This window comes from Sprattus sprattus (assembly GCF_963457725.1).
Source record: "Sprattus sprattus genome assembly, chromosome: 6".
In the NCBI taxonomy this organism is placed as follows: domain Eukaryota; kingdom Metazoa; phylum Chordata; class Actinopteri; order Clupeiformes; family Clupeidae; genus Sprattus; species Sprattus sprattus.
This window is the reverse complement of record NC_137925.1, coordinates 16,030,652-16,054,651: the sequence shown is the minus strand read 5'-3', so window position 1 is coordinate 16,054,651 and position 24,000 is coordinate 16,030,652. Positions and strand designations below refer to the sequence as shown.

Genomic DNA, 24,000 nt, shown 5'->3' with positions numbered 1-24,000 from the left:
TATTTATCTATATATTACTACCTTACATATATACATACTCTGCAGTTTTTTTGCACTTCTGGTTGGATGCTAAACCTTTCCTCTTGCCATAGATTTCTTCCCAGAACTTCAAAGAACTGGTGTCCATGCCATCAGTGCACATTTTTAAATGTGTGAGAGGTTGTGGGACATTTCAGATGCACAGACCAATTTTGTTTTTCAAATATGTTTATTTCCATTAAATAAATTAAAAGTACCAAAAATAGGAGAGGGGGGAGGTGAAAACGTGCAAGTTCTCGTTTGCATAAGTACCATAATCATGAGACGGCCCATTACAAAAACAAAAAAAACAAACAAAAAAAAACACTCATGACATATAGAGGAAAGAACAAAACAACATTTAAGTCACAGGAATAAACATTATGTTCAATAGTTCCAGCCAGTCTGGTGGCCTAGCTGTGCCAAAAAGCCTAAAGCAAGGAAATGTCAGACCACGACATAGTCGCTCTCTTCCGTCATACGTGACTGATTTCTCTCCTTCCTAAGCATCATTGCTTTGGCAATGCTGAGCAAGCAGGAGGGGTGAATATACTTTAGGATTTACTGATGGTTTGTGGGAAATGAGCGATTACGAAAGACATGACGGGGGTGCCCTACAATCTGCTGATGTGACAAAATAAGAGTCCGAAGCTGCCGTTGGGGGTCAGGAGTGACAACCACTCTGTCTGGTTCTGAGAACTGGCTGCTTTGAGGTCATCGTCCAAATATCTACTCGCTTAAATGCCAGGAGGAAGTGAAGAAAAGAAGTGTTGAGAAAAAAACTGAAAAAAAGGAAAGAGTGAAGGGCCTCTGGAGAAAAAGAGGCCAGCCTGCCTACATTTCAAAGGAACAAGATCATTGGACACTTAGAAATGGCAAACAGACTGTGACTGTGGTCTTTCATGGATCAACTGCTGCAGCTAGCAAGTGAATGTTATATAGGCCGCCTTTTCCATTTAAATTGGAACTAAGACAAAGTAACAGCTTGTCATCTGATGATCAGCAGTGACATTTCAAACATCCAGATGATTATGCTAGCTTAACACTGAACTTTTTGATAGAAATGATGAATGATGAATATCAGAGTGCACTACTTCTGTGGAACAGCCAACGGACATAAGGGACAAGCATTTATTGCCACATAGCTTACCAGAGAAAATGAAAATAATTCATCAGCACATTCTGCAGTTTCACACCCACAAAGTGTTTGCACTTGCCATACTGACAAATTAGCGAACACACACACACACACACACACACACACACACACACACACACACACACACACACACACAGCGACTTAAATAGAACTGTGGGCTAATAAATGTTAAACACAAAGAGCAAACACACTCAAACATTCACTCTCAAATACTACACCTCACATGTAAAGGTCATGGTTTAAGACTGTAAACAGAGAATGGGATTTCTGGAGGTTTGAGTGTGTTCAACACTCAACATAAATGATAACATTAACAGGAAAACCAGAGGGCACGGGCACGCCATCATTGCAGTTAAGACATGACAGCACACTTAATAAACACCTACAAAGAGAGACCACAGGCCAGTTATGGCACACACACACACACACACACACACACACACACACACACACACACATACACAACAGTTAAGACACAGGGTAAAAGTTACAGTTCGAGATCTCTGAGCACAGGCTGGGGTTTCAGAAGGCATTTTGGAGGACAAGGGACTGTTGGGTGCTGACGGGACCCGACCAAAGCTTCACAGGGACAGTGTCCATCCCAGCAGGCCGCTAGGCAGCCTCAGTCAAGGCCAGGTCCAGCCCACCCGGTCACAATCTGAGGTGGTTTGTGTCCAGAACAGTGCAGAAGGGCTGACAGATGCAGTGCATCACAAAGAGTGTTTCAGAAAATGAAAATAAACCAGAAATAAAAAAAATGGAATATGACATGATTGAGAAGTCAGATGAGGAAAGAAACGTGTATATGCACATAAATAACATTCGTATTTACACCCTCCTGTCAACGATTCAAGGATAACTCCCAACTACTGTGACTCCCAAATAACCGTTATAGCAGTTTTTTCTATCACCTCTGTCTCAAAAAAGGTAGTCAATTGTCATAGTCATCCCATGAGAAACTCTCCTCTTCAAGCCTTCATTCATGATACCGACACAGCCGCCCTCCATTCTGTTCGGGCATTGACCGCTGTAGAGGGGAAGGGCTGTCGCGGTGGAGGTTCCCAACAACTCCAGTTTGGGAACCAGGAACCACAGGAGCTAGAGTGCACTGAACTCCATTCAACATAATAGACAGCCTCCAGTCCAATTGTGAGTTCCGCTTCAGTCAAACCTGAATACCATTCTCCTGATTGTCTGCTTGATGTGAGACACACACACACCCACAAGTCCTCTGAGGCTCAGAAGCAGGGAGAAGGCTAGACACAATGACTTTAATGCTATGTTTGCAGATGGTGGCCCGGATGGCCAAACGTAGTGTGCTGAAGAGGACTCTTCCACTAAATGCTGTGTTTGTGTTTTAGTTTTTTTTGGCATGGACTACACCACTGTGCAGTATGTTTAAGGTACAAGTGGGGATGGTGGATTGAACACAGAGGAGAAGGGGCAGGGAGAGACGAATGGCACGGATGAGGACCTATAGGTGAAGAGGCATCCATGAGGACCTTAGAGGCACACAACCCTCTCTCCCAGTCCCCTCCTCCAGAGCCACTGTGCAAAAAATGGCAGTTGAGGGGAGGGAAACACACACACACACACACACACACACACACGCGCACAGGCACAGGCACACGCACACGCACACGCACACACACACACACACACACACACACACACACACACACACACACACACACACACACACACACACACACACACACACACAGTGATGATGGTTTAAAGAGAACCACCATCTCTGTGTGCAAAACAATTATCTCCACAACCACAGCACAGTCTCTTCTTGAGATGCATCCAGCCAATGGCTTACACTCACACACTCGCTCACACCTTCAGTCATGCACACACACCCCTCAACACTTTTGCTCCAGGCCTCAAATCCACCTGAACTGGTATACCACATAGACCAGAGCAGGGGGGCGGGGACATGACCCTTAACTGCTGACCCCTGATCCTTGACCCTCTCACTCATCATCTCCTGCCATTAGGAAGCCCAGGATGAAATCGATGGCCTTCTGTCGGTCCTGTGATGTCTGTCGGTTCACCAGTTTAGGAGGGGGCCGAATGAGCAGACTGGCAAAGAGAGACGCTGAGAGAGATAGAGGGAGAAGAGAGATTGAAGGGGGGAGAAAAAAGAAAGAAAGTCTTTGGATTGTGGTTTCCAATTTCCAGCACTGAATGGCTGTACTGGAAATGTTCTCTGAGAAGATTTGGTGTAATCCATCTTTATCAGAAGACTGATTGGTGGAACAAGGCTCAACACTAGGTTAGTGATTTTAAAGATCAAAGCTGAGGAATCAGCCTTGTCCTATGTAAATAGTGATCAAAAAATGTGTGTGTGCTTTTGAGTGTGTGTGTGTGTGTGTGTGTGTGTGTGTGTGTGTGTGTGTGAGAGAGCAAGCAACTGACCTAAGAGGCTAGCGGTGAGGTTATTGTCTATTGAGTGCTTCAGTAGTTCTCGGAGAAAAGCCATCAGGTAGCGGAACACATTGCGGTGAGCCCGGGGAAGCTGAGATATCAGCTGTAAATCAGAAGAGTACAACACTTATAGCAGTAACTCAAAGTAACATTAGCCTCAATAATCTCCTAACCTTCTAAAGTTCTAACCTTTAATAACCTTTATCTTTCAGGCCTTTTCACACTGATAAGCCAGTTTAGAGTCCATGGTTTTAGACAATGGAGTAGACGCGTACCTGTTTGCACAGGCGGCTGTCATGCGTGCTTTCGAGGCAGCGCTGGTACAGCTCATAACACACCACTGGCTCCGGAAGAGCTTCCAGAAAGATCAGCAACGCCTCGGCCACAGTGTGATTACAGCCAGCTAGTGCGCACTGGTCAAGGAACTAACACATGGACCACAACGCAAAATGAACATACTACAACATTTACACGCTCAAATGAACATACTACAACATTTACACGCTCGAAATGAACACACTGAGGTGGAGGACAGCATGAAAGCAAACACACGTTTGAACAAACACAAATTAGCAGGGGACTAACAGACCACACACACCACAGTATATTCACATTCACACACAGAAAGACACATCAGACAACAAAAAGTGGGCCAACATAGGCACACAAACACACACACAGATGTATGTGGCCATGTGAACGAAACACACAGACACAGACACAGACACACACACACACACACACACACACACACACACACACACTCTGAGCCAGTGAGTACCCAAGGAGAAACCCAACTATGCCTAAAAGCATGTGAGATGAAAGAGACATGAAGGGAAAGCGTGAAAAGAAGACAACAGCCCAGAGAAGGAAGAAAAATGGCAACTAGCAAAGAAGGAATGTTTGGGAGGAAAAAAGAAAGAAGGGTGGTTATGGCCTTATTAATGCTGAGCACCAAGACAGATCCATCACACACACATTTACACTCAGCACTTACAAACATGTCACAGCAAGGAAGGCTACCTGAAGAGGAGAGAACACACACGCACTTTGGCATGCTGTCAAAACATGGCCTCAAGTGCCAAAACACACAGAACACGCTCAACTGTGGCATAGTGTCTGAAGCCCAAGTTGACCTTTGAGTTTGTATGAGCGAGTCATATGTATAGGATACGGATGGTGTCGGGAATGTTGGTGTCCAAGCAGTCTATGATGCCCTGCAGCTCCTCCTGCAGGCCTGGAGTCTGAAACAGGTCCTCCTGAGGGGGGAGACAGACAGACAGACAGAGACAGACAGACAGACAGACAGACAGACGGACAGCGTAAGAACAAAATAAAAGCATCCAGGCAAAAGGGATAGGGACAGAGGACCCATTGAGGGGTAAAACATGCACCCTGCTGGAGGACTAACTCTCCTCTGGCAGGCTAAGTGTGTGCCGTGTGCAGTGACTGACCTGGTGGCAGGCCTTGGTAAAGAGGTGGTTCACCAGCAGCCACACTTCCTTGGGGATCTTCAGAGGCTTGTCCTCGGGCCCAGCACTGTCCACCAGCAGGACGTTCATCCTGGACTTCTCCTGATGCGCAAACACCCGCAAAATGTGTGAGAAGAAACATTTCAATCCACACAGGCATCACATAAACTCTGCGACCATCCTGGCTAGGCATATTTATAGCTCGGGACTAACCTTTTCTCTCTCAAAAGCCTGTAATCTCACCTAGTGCTAGAATGTACCTCCCTTGGGGATTTATGTGGCATCAGGGAATGGGCAAAAGATATTTTAAATCACAGAGACAGACCATCTGGCGTCTGGAGAGAAATATTTTGATAGTCAAATCAACTCTCGCACAGGGGACTACTGGAAGTGACATGAGTGCTACAGGCATCAGTGGCTCGATAGAGGCCCATTTTGTATTGAGAGCAAGAGCATGACATTCTTATGGCCTCTGCAAATGGATGCCTGGGAATTCTGAAGTCGGGCCAAAAATAACCCAACTGGCAGAGGGGTTACATAGGCACACTCACACCGACATGGAGATCTCTCTCAAACAAACAAACACACACAGAGACTTGCATGGACATGGAAGGATCTCTCATACAAGCACACACACACACACACACACGGAGACATATCTCTCACAAAAACACACACACTCAACACAAAAAAAAACACTTGCACCCACAACACTCTCATGCGGCCAGGGAACAATATCCCACACGCACGCACATACAGGCAAAGTAGGAAAGTAACATGGGGAACAGCCTTTGATAAGAGAGAGAGAGAGTGAGTGAGTGAGAGAACCCTGCAGGTCTAGGTCTGGTTTGAAAAGTGATCTTAAAATCACTACCGTTAAATGATTTATCGTGACGGCTTTAATCTGATTTATCTGTGCTTAGCTCTCCACAGCAAGTCACCTGCTCTGGCCAGGGAAGGAGACAGGATTACTCTGCAGCATAATTTGAGCGTGAAATCTGAGCCCACACTCTCTCTCTCGCACACACACACACACACACACACACACACACACACACACACACACACACACACACACGCAAACGCACACACACACGCTAATTAGCTGTGATCTGGTCTGTGCAGCAGTGATGCACAGCAGAGGGGCGATGTACGATTAATGACAGTGGAAAGAAGGGAGAAAAGTGGTGGACGAGAACAACCAAAAACAAATATCACCAAAACTAAATTATACATGACCAGCATACACACACAACACTCAGTTACACATTCATAATATTTTTCGATAGACCTGATGCCTGATATCTACTGCTCTATATAGCTTCCATATGCTCTCTATAGCTTGTTTCTAGTGTATAACTTTCTTGTACACACACAAATTCAACCACAAATGATTGACAATTCTTCCACAAGCTATAAACTAGGCCACTTCCTTGACCAGTTCAATCCACCCAACATTTGAGCACCCATAAACAGACACTGACAGGGACAGAGGCCGTCCTGATGTGGCAGTGAAGGCTACTAGACGTTACCTTCTCCATGAAGCTATCCTCTCCCTGCAGCAAGCAGCCCAGACAGTGATTGGATGGAAACGAAGTGGTCAAGGCAAGGAGGCAAGGTCAAGGAAGAGAGAAACAAACAGGGTGAGAAAGAGGAAAAGAGAGAGAGAGAGAAAGATGACAGAGTACCATTGCATCACCAGTGAAAATATATATCAGATAGAATTGATAGGGGGCCATCGTAGGAGCATACAAAGAAGCCAAGAGTCAAATAAAAACTAAGAATGTCGTTATGGCAACACCAAATGACTACACTTTCAGTGAGACTAAACGTGACGCACTGAAAGAGGCTTTTGCATTTTATTCGTGTTGCTTGGGTTAAATTTGTTCAGTGAACACCATTTATCTGTATGAAATGCAGACAAAGCACTAAAACTAAGTACTTCTTTGTATCTTCCCAGGAGGCCCTGTGAGTTCACATTCCTTAGCTTGGTGTCTACGTGCAGTTAAGAGAGTGAAAGCAGAAGTGGCAGCAAAACCCAAACCCAATGAAACCGTAAAACCAGAGATGTTCACTAGTGAAGTGCATGAGAATTAGAAATGTATAAGAAAAAAACTCGAGAGTGGAAACCAAAATGCTGTCTTTAAAGGTTTTTAGGCCTAAGTTTAAACTGCATGCTGTATATGGCCAGTCTTCAAGGAAAGCCCTTGGAGGCCGAGTTACTTCCTCATTCCTTTTAGATGCTACTGTGTTATTTAAATAGTCACAGGCAGGCTGAGATGGACATTCTTCCCAGGGCTGCTGTTAAATACACTACAAAGGCATGATGATGTGGTGACAGACAACGCTGCTCCTGTACTGTATAAATGACTGTGCTGTGTAAACAAGCATAGATGCTTTGGTTGTTTTCCAACCTGTTTTGGTTCCAGCAACAATAATGTTGCCAAATGTTTACGCAGAACAAAGGTCAATAACATGGTCACAATTTCTCATACAAAAACAATACATGCAAGGTTATATTTTATTTCATTTCAACTATAATATATGTGTCATATTTCAGGTTTCTCATGTCTCCCCTATCGGTCCTGGCTTCTGGGTCGGGCCAGTGGTCCGGCCTCAGCCCACTCACCAGGTCGATGAGCTTGGTGATGGGCAGCTCGCGGATGGGCTTCTTCATGTGGCACAGGGTCTCCAGCGAGGTGCCAAAGCAGCTGGGCAGATAGCTGCCCGCGATGGTGATGAAATAGTCCTTGCCCCGGTCCAGGTGCAGCACCAGGATGTCCTCGATCTTGTCCTCGCCCGAGTTGAGCAGCGTGACCGAGTCCTTGCTGACGTACACCTCCAAATGGATCTCTAGCGTCTCATCTGGGTGGGTGGGAGAACAAAATGTCTAGATTATGACTAAACTGATTTCAGTTGGGGGACATAACAAGCAGCCCAATGCTTTATATATATCTACACAAGTCTCTAACATAGGACAACATCAGATGGAGGCAGAGAGTGCAAACTAACTGTTTCTACAGTCATTTTTAAAATAATCAGAAACTACAGAAACTGAAAAAGCAGTCATATAATAACAACTATAATAACATTATAGGCCCCCATGGGATTACATTGGAAAGCTATTTTTAGTAGTTGCCAGTTAGAGCATTCTTACTCCATACAGGACTGACTCTGATCGTTAACGGTCCTTAGTGAGTCCTTAGGGGTCAATTTGAAAAATCTAGAAGTTTCTTTTTAATCTGCACTAATGAGCTAGGGAACCAATGTAACAGGTTGGCTCCAAAACAAGTCATTAGCACAGAAAGCACCATCTCTAAGAAACTCCTGCCTTCCAAACCAGGGGTGGAAAAGACGACCAGATCTTTGCTCAACAAGTGTACATAGGTGCCTGATTTCATTAGCTCCTTGGTTCTTCAATTATTAACTACTGGAGGTGGTTGGAACTTAATATTCGAGGTGGTTCTTTCTACTCTCTGGGTCTGCACCAACAACCACACCTCTTCGAGTCAACAAGAAGTGAAATCAGAACTCACTGGGCTCCAGGTAGCCTTCACAGGGTTCGGCCTTCAGCCAGGACTTAGAGTACTGCGTGTCATTGAGTTTGGGGATGAAGCGGAATTGGCAGGGCACCTGGCCATCGTTGGTGATCTGGAAACACTGAAGCTGGAGCTGCCGGAACTTCACATTCCCAAAGGTGAACTAGAGCACATGGGAAGGTCATAGGGGCATTCAGAACATGGCTAACAATGATCATCACTCACTTTTTTATTAACTAGTCTTCAATAATTCTTCCCTTCAAAGTATAATAATGCTAATTAATCTTCTATTCTGCAACTCTGAAAACTGTCACCTGGCCATTTGTATGAATGATACAGTACAGGAAGGATACTTCTGTATTCTACTCCTATACAGATGGGACAAATAGAAACCTGACACCTTATTGATCAGGCCCCACTATCATATCACAGGGGAGGAAAGAAAGGTACAGAGAAATCGATGAGGGTATTGAGCACTTTGCCCCTCCACTCACATCAGTGCGAGTCAGCAATAAAGAGGGCAGGAAATCGTTCTCCATCCGGTCCAGCATGCGCACAGTATCCTCAAAGACCTTCTTGTGTCGCTGCTCGTTCACAATCTTAACCTGAGACACAGAACATCAACACACACACACACACACACAGGACATGTTTATGCCATCATGTCCACAGCCACATGCATACTTGCCAGAATCTACTCAATGTCATGCCAGCAGCAGACCCTCAAAGGTTTGCTTGCCAGAAAAGCACAAAATAGGTCATCTTGCAAACTATCAGAAACAACTGGCAACCACTTCCTGACCAGAACAATAGGCCTTTGCTCTAGACTATGCAATTCCTCTCCTCTGTCTCTTACCCCAATGCTGAAGACAGAGCTGACAGGCTTGTGGTCGCTGGTCTTCAGCTCCATGTGGCTACGGTAGTGCAGCTGCTTGACGTTGCTGCCACGCCACAGAACCCGATCACACCAGGCTGGGACACGGCACTTGCCGCTGCAAAGGTTAGGAGGAGACACAGGAAGTTAGGGTCAAGGATTTCACAGCCCCCCCCCAAAGCCACCTAGCCACCTAGCTTTGGTCATCTGGGTATTGACAAGAGTACAATCATGTCACATTTACAATACCTTAATACATCAATACTTTGAAAACACACAAGTTCTTCCTAATTCAGGACACATTTCTAGGCAAAATACATAATTTTGAACTTGAAAATATCTGTCATTTCTTTGCTGACCAAAGAAGATCCATTCTTATGTTCTAATTCAGTGTGGTTTTATGAGAGGATACAACAGGGCAAATTCATATTATAGCTATCTGAATGACAAAGGCCATAGAGAGGTCTCCAGAGGCCCATTTAAGTGAGTTGTCATTAAATAGCTGTCCACAGGAAAAGACTGCATACGCCAGCAGTCAGTGCATTCACCTGGAGTCCCAGTGATCAGTCTTGGGATCATATTTGTATGTGGGGATGAAGTTAATCTCTCCCTCCATGAAGTCAGTAAACACCTTCTTTGTTTGCCTCTGGATATTGAGCTGCAAGGACAGAGAGCATCAAAACGTGTAAGAGGAAGTACAGTGTGACAGTAGGGAAATATTTATTACACATTGTTTCCCTGTTACAGAGTTTAGAAAAGAAATATGGGTAATGCCTATACACTGTAAAAGGGAAACAATGAGAAACTCTACTGACAAGGATGCAACCGGGGCTCCGGATTGCAAAACAGACTGCAAAAATTGAGGAAATCAAAGTATTACACCTCTACACACAATACAAACCAGTACAAATGACTTCCTTCCTTTTAGTGAAAACAAGGTAGGAGTCCATGCAGTGATGAAAGGTCAGGAATGGTGTTTTTAATCGATATACAGTATATATATGTAATGCAGCCCGCTTTCCCTTTTATCATGTGTGGTGTCTACCTCAGCCATCCACACAAACATCCAGTGTCGGTATTGCACCTTCCTCACCTGGTCATACTCCTGCAGTCTCCTCAGATCGTTACTTTTGATGTACTTCTTCACCTCCCCCGAGTCCAGTGTGAACAGACGGTAGTTCAGATCTCCCAGCCAGATCACAACACTGCAGACGAGAAGAAAAATTAGGTCAGACACATGATGAACTCAACTCACAGTGAGAGGCATAGGTGCTTATTTTCACCGCTGACAGGCTGATAATGTCATAATAAGTATTTGACAACATTGAGGTAAACAGACACAGGTCTATCTCTGTAGGAATCTAATCACATTATGAGCAGTGGAAGAAAAAAGCGGTTTACTTTCATGCAGATGCATGCCTCATGAGAGCTCTTTCGTGGACGCCGGTTATAGCATTCGTACTCAATACTGGATAGATTTTTAGTGTTAATTGTCCTCAGAAAAAATGTGGACCCAAAAAGATCTGAAAATAGGGCCCTGGTTGATAAAATCACAAAGTTTTCTTTTAAGCCGACAGCTTGTGTGTGGTTTTCTGTGTGGTTTGAGGAGAAGACAGTAAGACGGTAAGATGCGGGGTGTGGTGCTCACTCATGCTTGACGATGCTGAGGGGAGGGTAGTCCGGCAGGTGGAAGCTCATGCGGGCACAGATGTCCTTGTAGTCCTGGTTCCGCCGCTCAAAGTCATCTACGTGGGCCGCCAGGTGAGAGTTGACGAAGCAGAAGCTGGTGTTGTGGAACACGAAGCGCACAGCCACACCACCCTTATTACCCTGCATGGGGGTTGGGGGGGGGGGGGGGGGGGAGAGAGAGAGAGAGAGAGAGAGAGAGAGAGATTGAATTTTCCTCATTGTGATACGTTTTGAGGGGGTCCAGGCCAGAGCAGCCTAAACAAATAAAGGTGCTAAAGATGTTTAGTTGCAAATCTAATATAACATCTTATTTTAATGTAATAATGCATTTCAAAGTCTTTACCGGCTTTTTCAGATGTATTACAATAAAGCTCTACAGTATATAGGCTCAGGGACAAGGCTGGGCACATTTTACTATTAAAATAATTAGGGCTGCCACTAACGACTATTTTTCTATCGATTAATCTATAGACTATTTTATCGATTAATCTAAACGATTAATTTTCCTCCCAAATAAAAAATAAATAAAAAAATTCACCATTTTAGCTCAGTTCATTCATTTTATTTTTACATAATGCAGCCCAAAACAAAATGTAAACAAAGGCTGACATATTAAAGTGCAAAACTGCAAGTTTAAACTAGCAACTCCCAACATGATAAAAAAAAGAGGACTTGTTATAAGTCAGCAGCGCAACTCCAAAAGAAATGTTATTTCTATTAAACCCCTAAAAAAAAGTAAAAGTGCAACATGTTTAAAGTGTAGGTGTGTCCAGCTCAAAATGTAACTCAAATATTAATAACATGTCAGTTAGAGATGTGTATGCAGCACAAAACAAAATGTAAACAAAGGCTGACATATTAAAGTGCAAAACTATGGAGAAGAACAAGAGCAATCCGAGATTTCTGACCTCCAGCAAGGGTTGACGTTGATAGTAAAGCAAGATTTATCTCTCGGGGCGAATGATACACATTGTAGTATGGGTGAGGATTTTGGTTCGTGAAAAATCCCAATGAGGTTATTTGTCAAAACAAGGAATGATGTTTAGACTAATACACGATCTTTCTCTCAATGTCCCAATACGATATTGATCCTAACATGGCCGAGACATGTGCTTCGCGTGACTAACTAAACGTATGTGATACGTTGTCACTGTACGTGATTCCTGAAATGGGATAATGGGGATGTCCCAGGACCAAGATCCACCTCTTGTGAAAATTTCAGAAAGATCCGCCCAGTAGTTTCTGAGAAATCTTGTCCACAGACAGACAAACAGACGGACAAATAAATTAATTAATAAACGGACCCGATCGCATAACCTCCTTGCTGGAGGTAATAATTAGGTGTGATGTACGAGTATCAAAACAGAGGTAACCAACAGGGAACAGCGCTCAAGACATCCAGGAACATGAACGTGTATGGTAAACCATCCTGTATGCGATGATGCGGTGCTCATGTTTTCAGCAAAAGAGGCTTTATAGCAAGGTTTAGTAATAACTGAGAATGCGTTCACAAGTTTCGGTTTCACGTTCAGCCGTAAGAAAACAGAAACTATGGTCTGCAATGGAAACGCTGATTACACACTATCAGGTCAAGCTTGAAGAGTCATATTGTGAACAGTACAGAGCTTAACTATCTTGGCACCATGCTATCATCTATTGAACTCAAGAAGCTCATCGAACACTGCCTCCGCTGTTGCAAAGTTTGTAAATAATACATCTTTGGGGGCACTGTGGCACGAGCCAATAAGCCCCCCCATTTATGGCTTACAATGCCCGCGGGGACACAGGTTCGATTCTAGCCTGCTGTTGTTTCCCGATCCTCTCCCCTACATTTTCACTCCTCCTCACTTGTCCAAAATACTTCACTGTCCAATCCAAATAAAGGCTAAAAAGCTCATAAATAAATCTTTAAACAAATAATAATACATCTCTCAGGAAAAAATGTCAGGAGAAAAAAGACAGGCACAGCAGAATAGCACGTACAAACTAAAACATCCCTACATATTGAGGCTGCAACAGTTTTCTGCTAAAAACGAAATACTTTAAACACAGTACAAAACCTTCTTACACAACACAGCACTAAAATAGGATCCAGAATGAGCCGGAACTCTTGTGAGGATAGACCATGTATATTTAGGCAGAGCAGGGAGCAAAAATACACAGGGACAGATACGTCCTTCCCCTTTGGCTGACTCATACCATTTTGCCCATGATGCCCGTGCCCACAGTCTCCGCTGCCACCTCTCCGATGTGGTGCTTGTGTTCCTTGTTGACAAACACCACCAGCATCATGCCCACCAGACGAATCACGCGCACCTGAGGGGGCACAGGGAACCAAACATGAGTGGAAGGTATGGCATAGTTTGTGCCCTGGCATGTGCTTTGCATGTTTAATGAGCATAAAAAAACACAGCTAAAATCGTTTGAGGGTCCAAGCTATTGTTTCTGTTCCAACTGTTTTAGGATATATATAGGCCAAACTATTCATACAACTACAGTCTGGGAATGCCCATACTCTGCACACCATCACCTTAATCCTTTTCAACCACAAAACATTCCTCTTGTCAATGCAGTATGTTTCATCCTAAGAGTTCCAAGTCAAACTGTTAACTGAAGCACCAGACCCTCAGCATAGTGAAAAAGCCACTCTCTAAGTCACAGGCAATCCCTTTAAGAAACGCCTGTCGGAGTACCTTGTACTGCAGATGCTCTTTTGGCTATTTATTTCGTAAGAATTAAGAGGACTTGCCCGTTTGTACTTGGTATTACGGGGCAGACTCCTCTCCACAATGTCCACCCACTGCTGCTCCTTGGAGGAGTCCTTGTAGAAGAAGGCCTCAGTGCTTAGGTCCAGCTCCTGGAACCTACCAGGTCAAAGGTCAAAGGTCAAACACACATCAGTATTACGTTGTGCTTCTGATTCACAACAACGCTGCTTTTAACATGCATGTTTTACACCCTGCATTAGCTTATTTCTTCTTTCTGAAACCATAGCCATTTTTGTATTTTTTTTCTAAAACTTACATTAATTAATGAAATCATACTCTGACTATGAAAAGCTTCTAGAAATGAGGGAGAATTTTAATGTCACAACCACATTAAAAAGGCTATAATATTGCCAAGTTTTTTCCTTATCCAATGTCTAGCTGAAACTTTAAGAGTCGAAAAAGAAAATCATCAATACTTGCTCTGGCCTAGTTCAGTTCTTGGCCATCACCCAGAGGTTAATGACATCATTATAAAACAGCCTGGGGAGAAGGAGGGGATTTTTGAATCTCTCATTACTGCGTGTTCAGTGCACACACACCCCAGGGCATAGACGTCAGGTGGCTCGGGGTCGCAGCACAGCCAGGCCTCCAGGGTGCTGTCTGGAGACTGTCCGTTCACATTCCACGTCCCGGTGAAGAACCTGGAGGAGGGGGAGCAGAAAAAAACGCCCAGAAACGTCACAGAAACATCCACTTACGGGCACACATAACACAGTATCCTGTTGTTGTGTGAAAGGGTAAGGGAAAGGGGATGGACCTGCCAACTACATTCATCAGTAAGTGTGTAAGGGTGACTTCACTAGATGTGCAAGTGTAGTGCAGCTAATGCTTAAGCATCTTAATCTCAAATCATGAGTAATGAGACCCTCACTAATGCTTAATACTTATGTAACCAACAGATCATTCTGACATGTTATCATGGCACTAATGGTGAGAGATCCTTTAGCTTAATTGGTAGAGAGACTGGTAGAAATACAACAAGGTACTAACAACACCAAGGTAGAACATATCCTGATGAAACTGTGTATCTGCACTGTAACCATAATTCACTCTGGGTAAAAAGATTCTGTTAAATGGAAACGTAATGCAGTGCGCGCTCACCTGAAGTTCTTTATGTCCACGTACTCCTTCTCCTTCTTGGCCATGCGGTGGCGGATGATGCCCTCCCTCTGGCCCTGGCTCTGCAGGGCCTGCCGCATGGTGTTGCTGGGGGGGGTGTCCGTCCAGCTGGCGTTCCTGTCCACCGTGGGTCGGTAGCTGCCATCATGTACAAAAACACTTTTGAGAATTCTCATCTTGCAACACTACTACCACAGGTTTGATTACCAGCTCCCACGTCGAGGTATTTCTCTTCACCAGTGTTTCTCAAACTGGGGTACGCGAACCCACAAGGATACGCAAAGGGACCTAGGGGGTACGCGGGTGATTTGCATTTTAAAAGTAAAACAGCCCATACATTTTTAAGGGACCTATAAATAGACATGACATCTAAAATAGTCTGAATAGCCCAGTCGGAATGCCAAAAATACCCTCATGTACTCAAAAACTATATAAATATATATGAGTGAGGGTGGGGTAGGTGTACGTAGCTGGAGATTGAATGTCTGAAAGGGTACGGGAGTGTAAACAGTTTGGGAAACACTGCTCTACACAGCACAATATAAAGTATTGGGGTTTTACTCACTCTGCTCTCACTGGTGTCATGTTCTGCACTGGGGGGCCTCTGTCTCTGGGCGGCGGGGTGGCGGGCAGGGGCGCAGAGGGGGTGTAGGAGCCCTTGCGGGGTGGCAGTGGTGGCGCTGGGAGGCGTTCTCTGGGGGGGGCGGCGGTGGTGCTGCGGTTGTGCTGGTTCTTTTTCTCCTCCACCTTCAGCGCGTGGTTGAAAGTATCCTCGAAGCCAAAGTCGGAGGCCAGCGAGAGACTTGGGTCTGCAGAAGCCGAGCGGAGCGATAGGGAGCATAAATCACATGGGCACACTGCACAACACATACATCACGCCACAGCCCGCCTCCCTTTACTGCGGCATTTGTTCCAATTTCAGCCTCTCCGTACAAATCCAATGTCAAAGGTTATAAATGGGTGTGAAGCTGTTCCACATGCAAAAGCGATTAAAGACAAATATCTCTGATAGAACCAGGATTGCGGTACATTCATCATGGAACGACAGTGCAACGAAGCGAGAGCAGGAGAGCAGGGGAGCAGCTAGGCACAGATTGTCTCACCACACCTGAGTTGGTCTGCTTCCCTAAAGAGTTGCTCTTGGGGCTGGCAGATACTGCGTTCCTGGGGAGGTTGGCAATGGGGTGGTCAGCGTTGACAGATTTGGAAATGCCTCTCTGTGGGGCGACGGGGACCGACCCCCTCCGAGGGGGAGGGACAATGGTTTCCTGGGGTTTCGGTAGGTTGCTTTTGGACTCCGCTGTAGAACAAAAAAAATGGCATTAAATCAATGAAGCGCTCCTTTGTACCACAGCTGAACTGCCATGATGCTAATTAAAGTTGAAGGCAAACAATGATTCCCTGTAGAGCCAAGTAAACAGACAGTGGGGGATGAGAAATCCTATATCCAATGTAATATATAACAACTACATCTCATGTTTAGCATCTGGTCTATGAACAGGGCAGTTCTATCAATGGAATAGTGGAAACAGCAATTTTCATAATCTAGACTGCATGTGGGCAATGCCTGTCTGCTGAGCATCCATCTATCCACCTCTGTTAGTTAGGCTGACTAACAAAATAGAGCACACAGACAAATACAGAGTCTAAGACAGACAGCTAGCTTCTTCATGACAAAAAAATTACTCATCACACACACACACACACACAGAGAGAGCACACTCACACACGAAAACCAAGCGAGAAGTATATTTCTCCATATCTGATGCAGAAGTAAAGCAGATGTCATCTATGTCTTACAACATGCAGAGTTACATAAGACCTGCTGTCCATGGCATGGCCATTATTTTCACCCTACTCTCCACCCTGTCACTCCTTGACTACTTAACCACTGCCAGGGCTTTTCTAAGCTGCAAACAGCATGCCTAGAGGCAGGAAATGCTTGGGAAACAGGCCACAATGACAGAGGCAGTGAGCGAGAGGCCTGGGCGGACACTGGCTAAGAGGTGACTTTCCCTGACGTCTGCAGCTTCTGCCTGCCTCCTGCCAGTAACTACTGGCCAGCCCACTCACAAGTTAACTGTTAAAAGCAACACATCATAACTGACAGGAACCAGTGGGACGGGTTTCTGATTGGGGCACATAAGCACTTTTCCTCATGAGTCCTCAGGGCAAGCAAGTGTCGCTTCGTCAGGGCCCCAGCCCTTATTAGTAAAATGCTGCTCAAATCAGCTACAGTGGAGGTGATATATGTGCGTGACATCAGGATTGCCTGACTAAAACTGTATTTGTATTTGAACAAGTGTCCAGTGCCTTCTCACAAGCCAGTAAAAAGGATGAGCCAAGGAAAGCAATGCTCTGCTACAAACCAGCTGTCAAATACACATTTTCCTCCAGACCTCCAGAGAGGGGTTGTAGACAAATTCCTTAAGTGGGACCAGAAAATCTGCTGGCAATGACTGACTCTCTAAGGTTAATAAATAATGAAGGATGTAAATAAATAATGATGATCTGGAGAAAGGGGAGGGAGAGCGAGAGAGATGGATACTCATACAGGCACACTGGAGAGACTATGTTGCAGTTGCACTCACCCTGCTGTTTGGCCCTCTTCACCTGCAAGAGGAAACTCTGGGTGCGCTCGTCGTTTTGCAGCTCCAGCAGCAGCTCCGGGGTTTGCTCACCCTTCAGCCGAACACGCAGGGAGGCTAGGAGTACACACACACACACACACACACACACACACACACACACACACACACACACACACACACACACACGCACACACACGCACACACAAATAAATAGATAAACACACAAACAAATGCACATACCATAACATCCATACATCTATAGACTCTCAAAACGTCATATCAGTATTACCTAGAGATTAACTATGTCATAAGTCTCTTGCACACCGTCTGCGTTGTGTGTGGGCATGCTGGCTGCATTTCCTGATTATTTTAATGTTGCCGCCCAGGTATACAGGTTAAAGGATGCACACTGCCTGCGCGAGACTTCCTGCTCAGTTTCAGTCTGGCGGTTATTTTTCACACATGAGGCCTAAGCGCTTCTCAGCAAACATAGGCAGTAAAATGGACAAATACAGACAGGCTAGCAGTAGACGTGCCGCAGCAGACACACTGGCAGTGTGAATACACACACACAACCGAGCCGAAGCAGTCATGCCCACACAACGCAGGAAATGTGCACTGGGCCATATATAATATCTATAATCTAGGTACCTTCTCATATCAATAGTTACCTCAATGTTAGCCTGGAAGTGTAACAGAAGGTGGGATAGATCAGGAGTTAGTAAATAGATTAAGTAGCTCCTGAGAGAATCTTTAACTTGGAACAGCCTCATTATCAGTATGAAACAGTAACACTGATTATCCACTCTGGCAGCAAATGCTTTCCATCACGGCATTACTATTGAGTTGCTTCAGCGTTTAGCTTGATAACAACCCTCAGTCTACAGCATGGTTTAAGATAAAACCACATCAGAGAGCTTTGGCCCCAGCGTCAGAAAGAGTATTATAATAAAAAAATATAGTAATAAAAAAAAAAAGCCAACAAGCCGTCATCAAAATCATTTTTGAAAGTGTAATACTTACTATTCAGGGGGATATCTATGAGAAGCGCCTCCTCAGCCTCTGAATGGAGAGAATGAAACAGAAGGTTAGGGGAAAAAAGGCACAAAGGTCATGTTTGAAAAGTGCCCACAAACCAGGAAGCCTTTATCATAGGCTCCTTTGGCAGTGTTTATTTTTAAAATCATCACAGAGGAAGGACTAAGGGGGAGGATCAAATGCTAGCCTCCCCGTACACAAAGTACACAGAGGTCAACAACACTTTTAAATCCTTACATGAAGAACTTCATGGAGGTTCATTCATTTAAAAGGTCGCTATCTTAAGTGACAGTAGGGTCTGAGAAGTCATAAAAAATAAGAACAAACCAATTCTTACCTCGTACTATCTGAAAATGACTGTTGATGGGCACATACAGGTCAGGTTGAGGACTTGACACGACAGAATCAGGATTTGCCAAAACTCCCAACCTGTCAAAGATATACAGCCATCACTCTAAATGCAGTAAACCTTGCAGTACACCTCCTATGCAACATAAGATGAGTGATGCATCACAGAAATTATTTCAAACAACCACAAAAGACATCAGACTCCGGAAGATTTAACACTGGGTTAACTGGCAGAAGATGGCCGTTTCCGAGAACACCTCTACTGCCAGTGATGGTGGTTTAACACCTGTTCTTTCCCCCGCCACTTCCCTCATTAACCACTGCTGAGGGAATCCAGGAGCACTGCAGAGTAAAGTGTTTGGTTTTCTACTTGACAAAATAATGTGGTTTTTCCTTCCTTTCCTAACCTTTATTTCTCCTCAAGGTACAAGCAGTTCAGTCCCCAGAGCTTATTTGGGTGAAATTATTACAAATCGCATTAGATAATAATTTCAAATAGGATTTAAACTTTGATTTAGGCCTAATCCTCAGACATAGAATGATAACGTGCCTAAATGTCTGTACTGATTAGCCATATGCTGTTAAAACCTTACCAATATCAAATGTTGGTAAGCAGGGATCCTATGATCTGTTGATATTGTCATTGCTCAGTATTCACACACCATATTTCTCAAAAAGTGTGTGCTTTTGCTTTTCTTGTGTGAGGTCAAAGCAATGCTATCTCATCAGCAAAAATGCTGCGCAGTGCTAGAAGGTCCGAGCTGGAAATGGAGACATAGTATTTAAGTGTGCAGTGACGTGTAAAAAACTATGGGGTTAACATGGATACATTTAAATCTCAAACGGTGCTACGTTCTCCATTCCTCTTTCATGTTTACTGTTAACACTACCTCCAGTTCCCACGATCCCATCAGAGCATTAATGCAAAGCCCTGCAAGGGACCAATAGCAGTAGGCAGGCAGAGAGCTTGTTTGCATTTAAGAGATAAGACTAGATACGCTATTACTTTTGTTGGTGCCCAGGTCACAAATTAGCCAAGTCTTGTGTTGGAAATTTAGAGAGGGCAGAAAAGTAAGTGGAAGTTCCCAGTGTCACCTTCACTTTTGGGACAGTAAGGTGGTCTACATGTATGTGTGTGTGTGTGTGTGTGTGTGTGTGTGTACTCCTCCAGCTGACAGCACAGTGTAGTTTGTATGCAGTTAAATGACTGCTGCACTCATGTGAGTCCTGTTAGGTATTAGCACAAGGAGACGGAATGCAGGTCCTAATGGGTAGCATGCTGGCTGGCACTAGGCCTGACACAGACACACACACACACACACACACACTCATAACATACACACATACTATGAGTAACAGTGAAAACATCACAGCAGCCAGGTCTAAGAATGCCATGGCATGATAATCAGGCTCACACACAATGCCACAAAATTGTCCCACAAATTCTGCAGTCCCTGTTATGCAACAACCAAAGACATAATCCTCACAGTAGTGACTGTTTGCTTGCACCTTCAGATAAAATCTCTGACGCACATATCACATAATCATCATAAAATTATCATAATCATGACAAATATTAATCAAAGTTTAATCATGACATTTCATTCTCTATATGCCTACATCATTGCTAATTTTCAAAAAAGCACTAGGCCTAATATGGCACAGTTGCCATGTTAATACATAACCAGTTACTGATAACACCCACAACAACAAAAAACAACACATACATTTATAAGTCAAAGCATCAATGAAGTCACTTACTCAAACTCCCCAGCACGCTCGAGAAGAGAGAGGAGTCTAGGTTCCTTCTGTCCTGCTCGATGTTCCAAACCTTTTACCGTCTGCACATCACAGTCAAAGAATAAACTGCACTTTCAGGGGGGGCAACACAGATGTGGCCAGACAGGCCAGAAATGACAGCAAATCGCGCAGTCAGGTCTTATCATCAAAGCAAGCAAATGGCTGGTTTAGAATAAAGACACCGTCTGAACATCACCTGGGTTGATAACAAGGCCTTAATCTACGTGGAGTGACGAATGATAAAATAACAAAAGGATGGATAGTTAGCATTAACGGCACTAGGGTGCTGCGATATGCTTCACGAACACCTAACTTAGCTGGTTAGATGTAACACTACTTACATTATCAGCTGGGTGTCGTTAGCTTGCAAGCCATCTAATGAATTCATTGTTTCTACAAATGTATATCCTTTCACACAGCACTTGAATAACGTAATTAAGTTATGCCTTAATTTACGTAAGGAAATTCCTTTAGGAAACCAACTTGCAGTAACCCTCATGTTAACTTACAATGCAACAAGATTTTAATTTGTTTTAGTTCAGTAAAGGCTGCTAGCTAGCTGTTTAAACATCCTAGCACGTCAAGTTAATTTGCCCACGAAACACAACACAGAAATATCCGGCTAGTTAACGTTAGCTTGATAGCTATCTAACAATAACTACTTATGATGAAAAATCTTTGAAAAAGATACTGCAAGGCATTTGTCCTCACATAGTCCCAAAGACGACTCCATAATTTAATTGTAATGTCCTTTCCTCCGGTTAGCGTTTCTCCAGATGTTTTTTTCCGTGTGAACTCCTTGAAGTCCACACCCCTACACCGGCGGCCTTCCGGAAATATTTCTTCACAGCAAGGATAGTATCGCTAGCGTTGTGAATCAACGTTGGTTTGCCCCGAAAACAATGCGGTGTAACATTGTGTTCTTCATAAGAAAAAAAAATGTGTTTGTTGGCAGATAAAAGGAACACGTAGGTGCTTGCAGGGTAACTTTGCTAGCTAGCTTAAAGTAGCTTGATGAGCTGTCTTGCCAGCCAGCTATCTTACTAGCAAGTTGGTTAGCCAGCTAGATGACCGACCAGCTAGCTAACGTTGCCATAAGTGATTCAGCCCTGTAGGACCAGGACGACAGCTAACGTTACGTTAGCTAAACTGGTCGAAACTTGCCATTAATGACTGGGTATATTTTCGGGCCAGCTTAACATACTTTTCAACACATTAAAACCGTTTTCTTAATGTCAAGATATTCACGACGCTAGTTGGACCGCTAGCTGCAGGCAAATAAGATAGCTTGGTATGGAACATGCATCATTCCCTGTTCATTCCACCGGGTCTGGTCTGCACTTGCGCATGTTTGTCGAATGTTCGAGGAAAGGAATGTTGCCACCAACCCTGCGCACACTTTGCGCATGTGTTCCAAAACTAACTACATTTTGGCTGGATACATTCTATGCAACTCATGGTATCCTCGTCATCCCTAATTCATGTAACATTTTAATTTATTTTATTTTAATATAAATCCTTGCCCCTTTGTCAAACACCCACATATACGCAAGCACAGTTATTTTTCAAAGGATGAAATGAAAATTTAGGAAAGACAAAGGGTCAAAAATCTTTTTATTAACATGGATGTATGAATTGTCCATTAAAGACATATAATGACAGAATCATGGTAATTGTTAATTGTTCAAACTTTATAGGGTATTCATTAGTTTAATTCTGATATTTCTCCCATTTAACTGTTGAAATTTGAGATTTCTGTTGAACAACTAACTTTGCCATACTCAAAACGTGAGTAGTCTACAGTTTTATTGTGTGGGTGTCACTGAATCTTTTCACACATGAACATAGGCCTATAACTGGTGCACTATCCCCCACCACCCATTCCCACACACACTTCTGCACACACCTCCCTCTAAAGTTAAAGTGACAAAAAAATTCCATGGTCCAGGTGGTTATGTAGCGGATGACTTTATGTTGTGTATGGCATAAGGACTGGAGCTAGGCCACATATCCCCATTCGTGGGGTCCTTCCCCCTCTCATCATCCCTGTCCACCATCTCCACAGTCATGATCATGTCTGGACCAAACATGTCTGCCATACGATACGACTGGGTAAGCCGGCGGAAGGAGGAGTCAGAGATGACGTCTTCGTCATCCTCAAAGTTGCCTCGGCGTCGTGTGGCCTTCAGCTCATCGCCTAGTTCAGAGAACAGCTCCTTGGCATCGCGCACAAGTGTGGATTTAAGACCGAACAAACATAGCAGGAAGACTAACCCAGCACAAATCCCAGAAACAAAATACAGGGCAACGGTCTCTGGAAGACCTGTGGAGTGAAAAATACAGGGTAAAAAAGACTACAAACATCTGAAATGGCTACCAGGAAAAAGGGAAGTAACATGAAGGCACTGATAGGGAAGAATATCATAAACAATGCTAGACAAGTCACATGACAGCGCCAAGCTGAAAGTAAGCCTACACCATCTGAAATAACCAGGCAGAGAGAACATTGAATTGTTCAAAATAATATAAAATGGACTATATGAGGACGTTAGAGGTACTCTGCAATGTAACTTTCTCATCGAGTTCTTTTAGCCAAACAGCCAATCAACCACATACCCTGGATTTGGGAAAAGATTTCCAGAGAGTTGGTGTAAATGTTTTGAGGCCTGGACACACCGGGGCCAGTGTACCAACCGCCTGTGTACGAGAGGTTCATCTGTTTGCTCATTTGCTCTTATTCATAGATAAAGATTCATGAGAACACTAGATTATTTGCCTGTGGTGATATCAGTTAGAAGTCCAATTGTAACCATAGATCAATGAAGGGTTGACAAACGTGGAACCATTTAATGACGATGTAAAATGACAACTAAAAAAGAGGTAGGCTGATATCCTATTATTTGCATTTCTAAGGGATGATTTACCATGAGTGTAGTCATTTAATAGGAATGGGTCCGTGGTTCCACGTCCAACATCTTCCAGGAGATACCTAGGAACTGATTGAGCAGAAAACCATTTAAGTCAGTGGACATTTTTCCTATCCTATTTTCTCAAATCTAAAATATCTGGTTCACACCTGAAATATTTTTTACTTTGATTCTTTTCCTCACTCACCACATGTGTAGGACACTCGCAGATGCTTCCTGGTTCCA

The 24,000-nt window shown here is 44.0% G+C and overlaps 2 protein-coding genes across 3 annotated transcripts in view; both read right to left on the bottom strand.

Moving 5' to 3' along the window:
• Nucleotides 1-1,296: 1,296 nt before the first annotated feature.
• Nucleotides 1,297-21,639, bottom strand: ocrl (OCRL inositol polyphosphate-5-phosphatase). 2 transcript variants are annotated; one of them, XM_080840572.1, is made up of 24 exons: nucleotides 21,540-21,639; nucleotides 20,810-20,889; nucleotides 19,038-19,129; nucleotides 18,686-18,724; nucleotides 17,663-17,776; nucleotides 16,180-16,371; nucleotides 15,637-15,880; nucleotides 15,054-15,209; nucleotides 14,492-14,593; nucleotides 13,934-14,048; nucleotides 13,384-13,500; nucleotides 11,144-11,325; nucleotides 10,589-10,700; nucleotides 10,044-10,153; nucleotides 9,478-9,613; nucleotides 9,116-9,226; nucleotides 8,619-8,784; nucleotides 7,712-7,947; nucleotides 6,615-6,638; nucleotides 5,065-5,184; nucleotides 4,785-4,869; nucleotides 3,886-4,013; nucleotides 3,602-3,713; nucleotides 1,297-3,281 (listed from the first exon to the last, which is right to left on the bottom strand). In XM_080840572.1, exons 1-24 carry the CDS (start codon nucleotides 21,579-21,581, stop codon nucleotides 3,157-3,159), a joined length of 2,940 nt encoding a protein of 979 aa, XP_080696698.1. In that variant the 5' UTR covers nucleotides 21,582-21,639; the 3' UTR covers nucleotides 1,297-3,156. The 2 variants fall into 2 exon arrangements, with proteins under 2 accessions (XP_080696698.1, XP_080696699.1); XM_080840573.1 differs by lacking the exon at nucleotides 6,615-6,638.
• Nucleotides 21,640-22,800: 1,161 nt separating this feature from the next.
• LOC308367516 (protein eva-1 homolog C) overlaps nucleotides 22,801-24,000 on the bottom strand; it is a gene marked incomplete at both ends in the record, with an annotated part of 5,077 nt that continues 3,877 nt past the window's right edge. The window contains 4 exons of the mRNA XM_080841453.1: nucleotides 22,801-23,171; nucleotides 23,465-23,545; nucleotides 23,773-23,844; nucleotides 23,963-24,000. The exon at nucleotides 23,963-24,000 is cut by the window's right edge and continues 106 nt beyond it. Coding sequence (XP_080697579.1) covers nucleotides 22,801-23,171; nucleotides 23,465-23,545; nucleotides 23,773-23,844; nucleotides 23,963-24,000 — 562 coding nt within the window. The remainder of the gene's footprint in view (nucleotides 23,172-23,464; nucleotides 23,546-23,772; nucleotides 23,845-23,962) is intronic.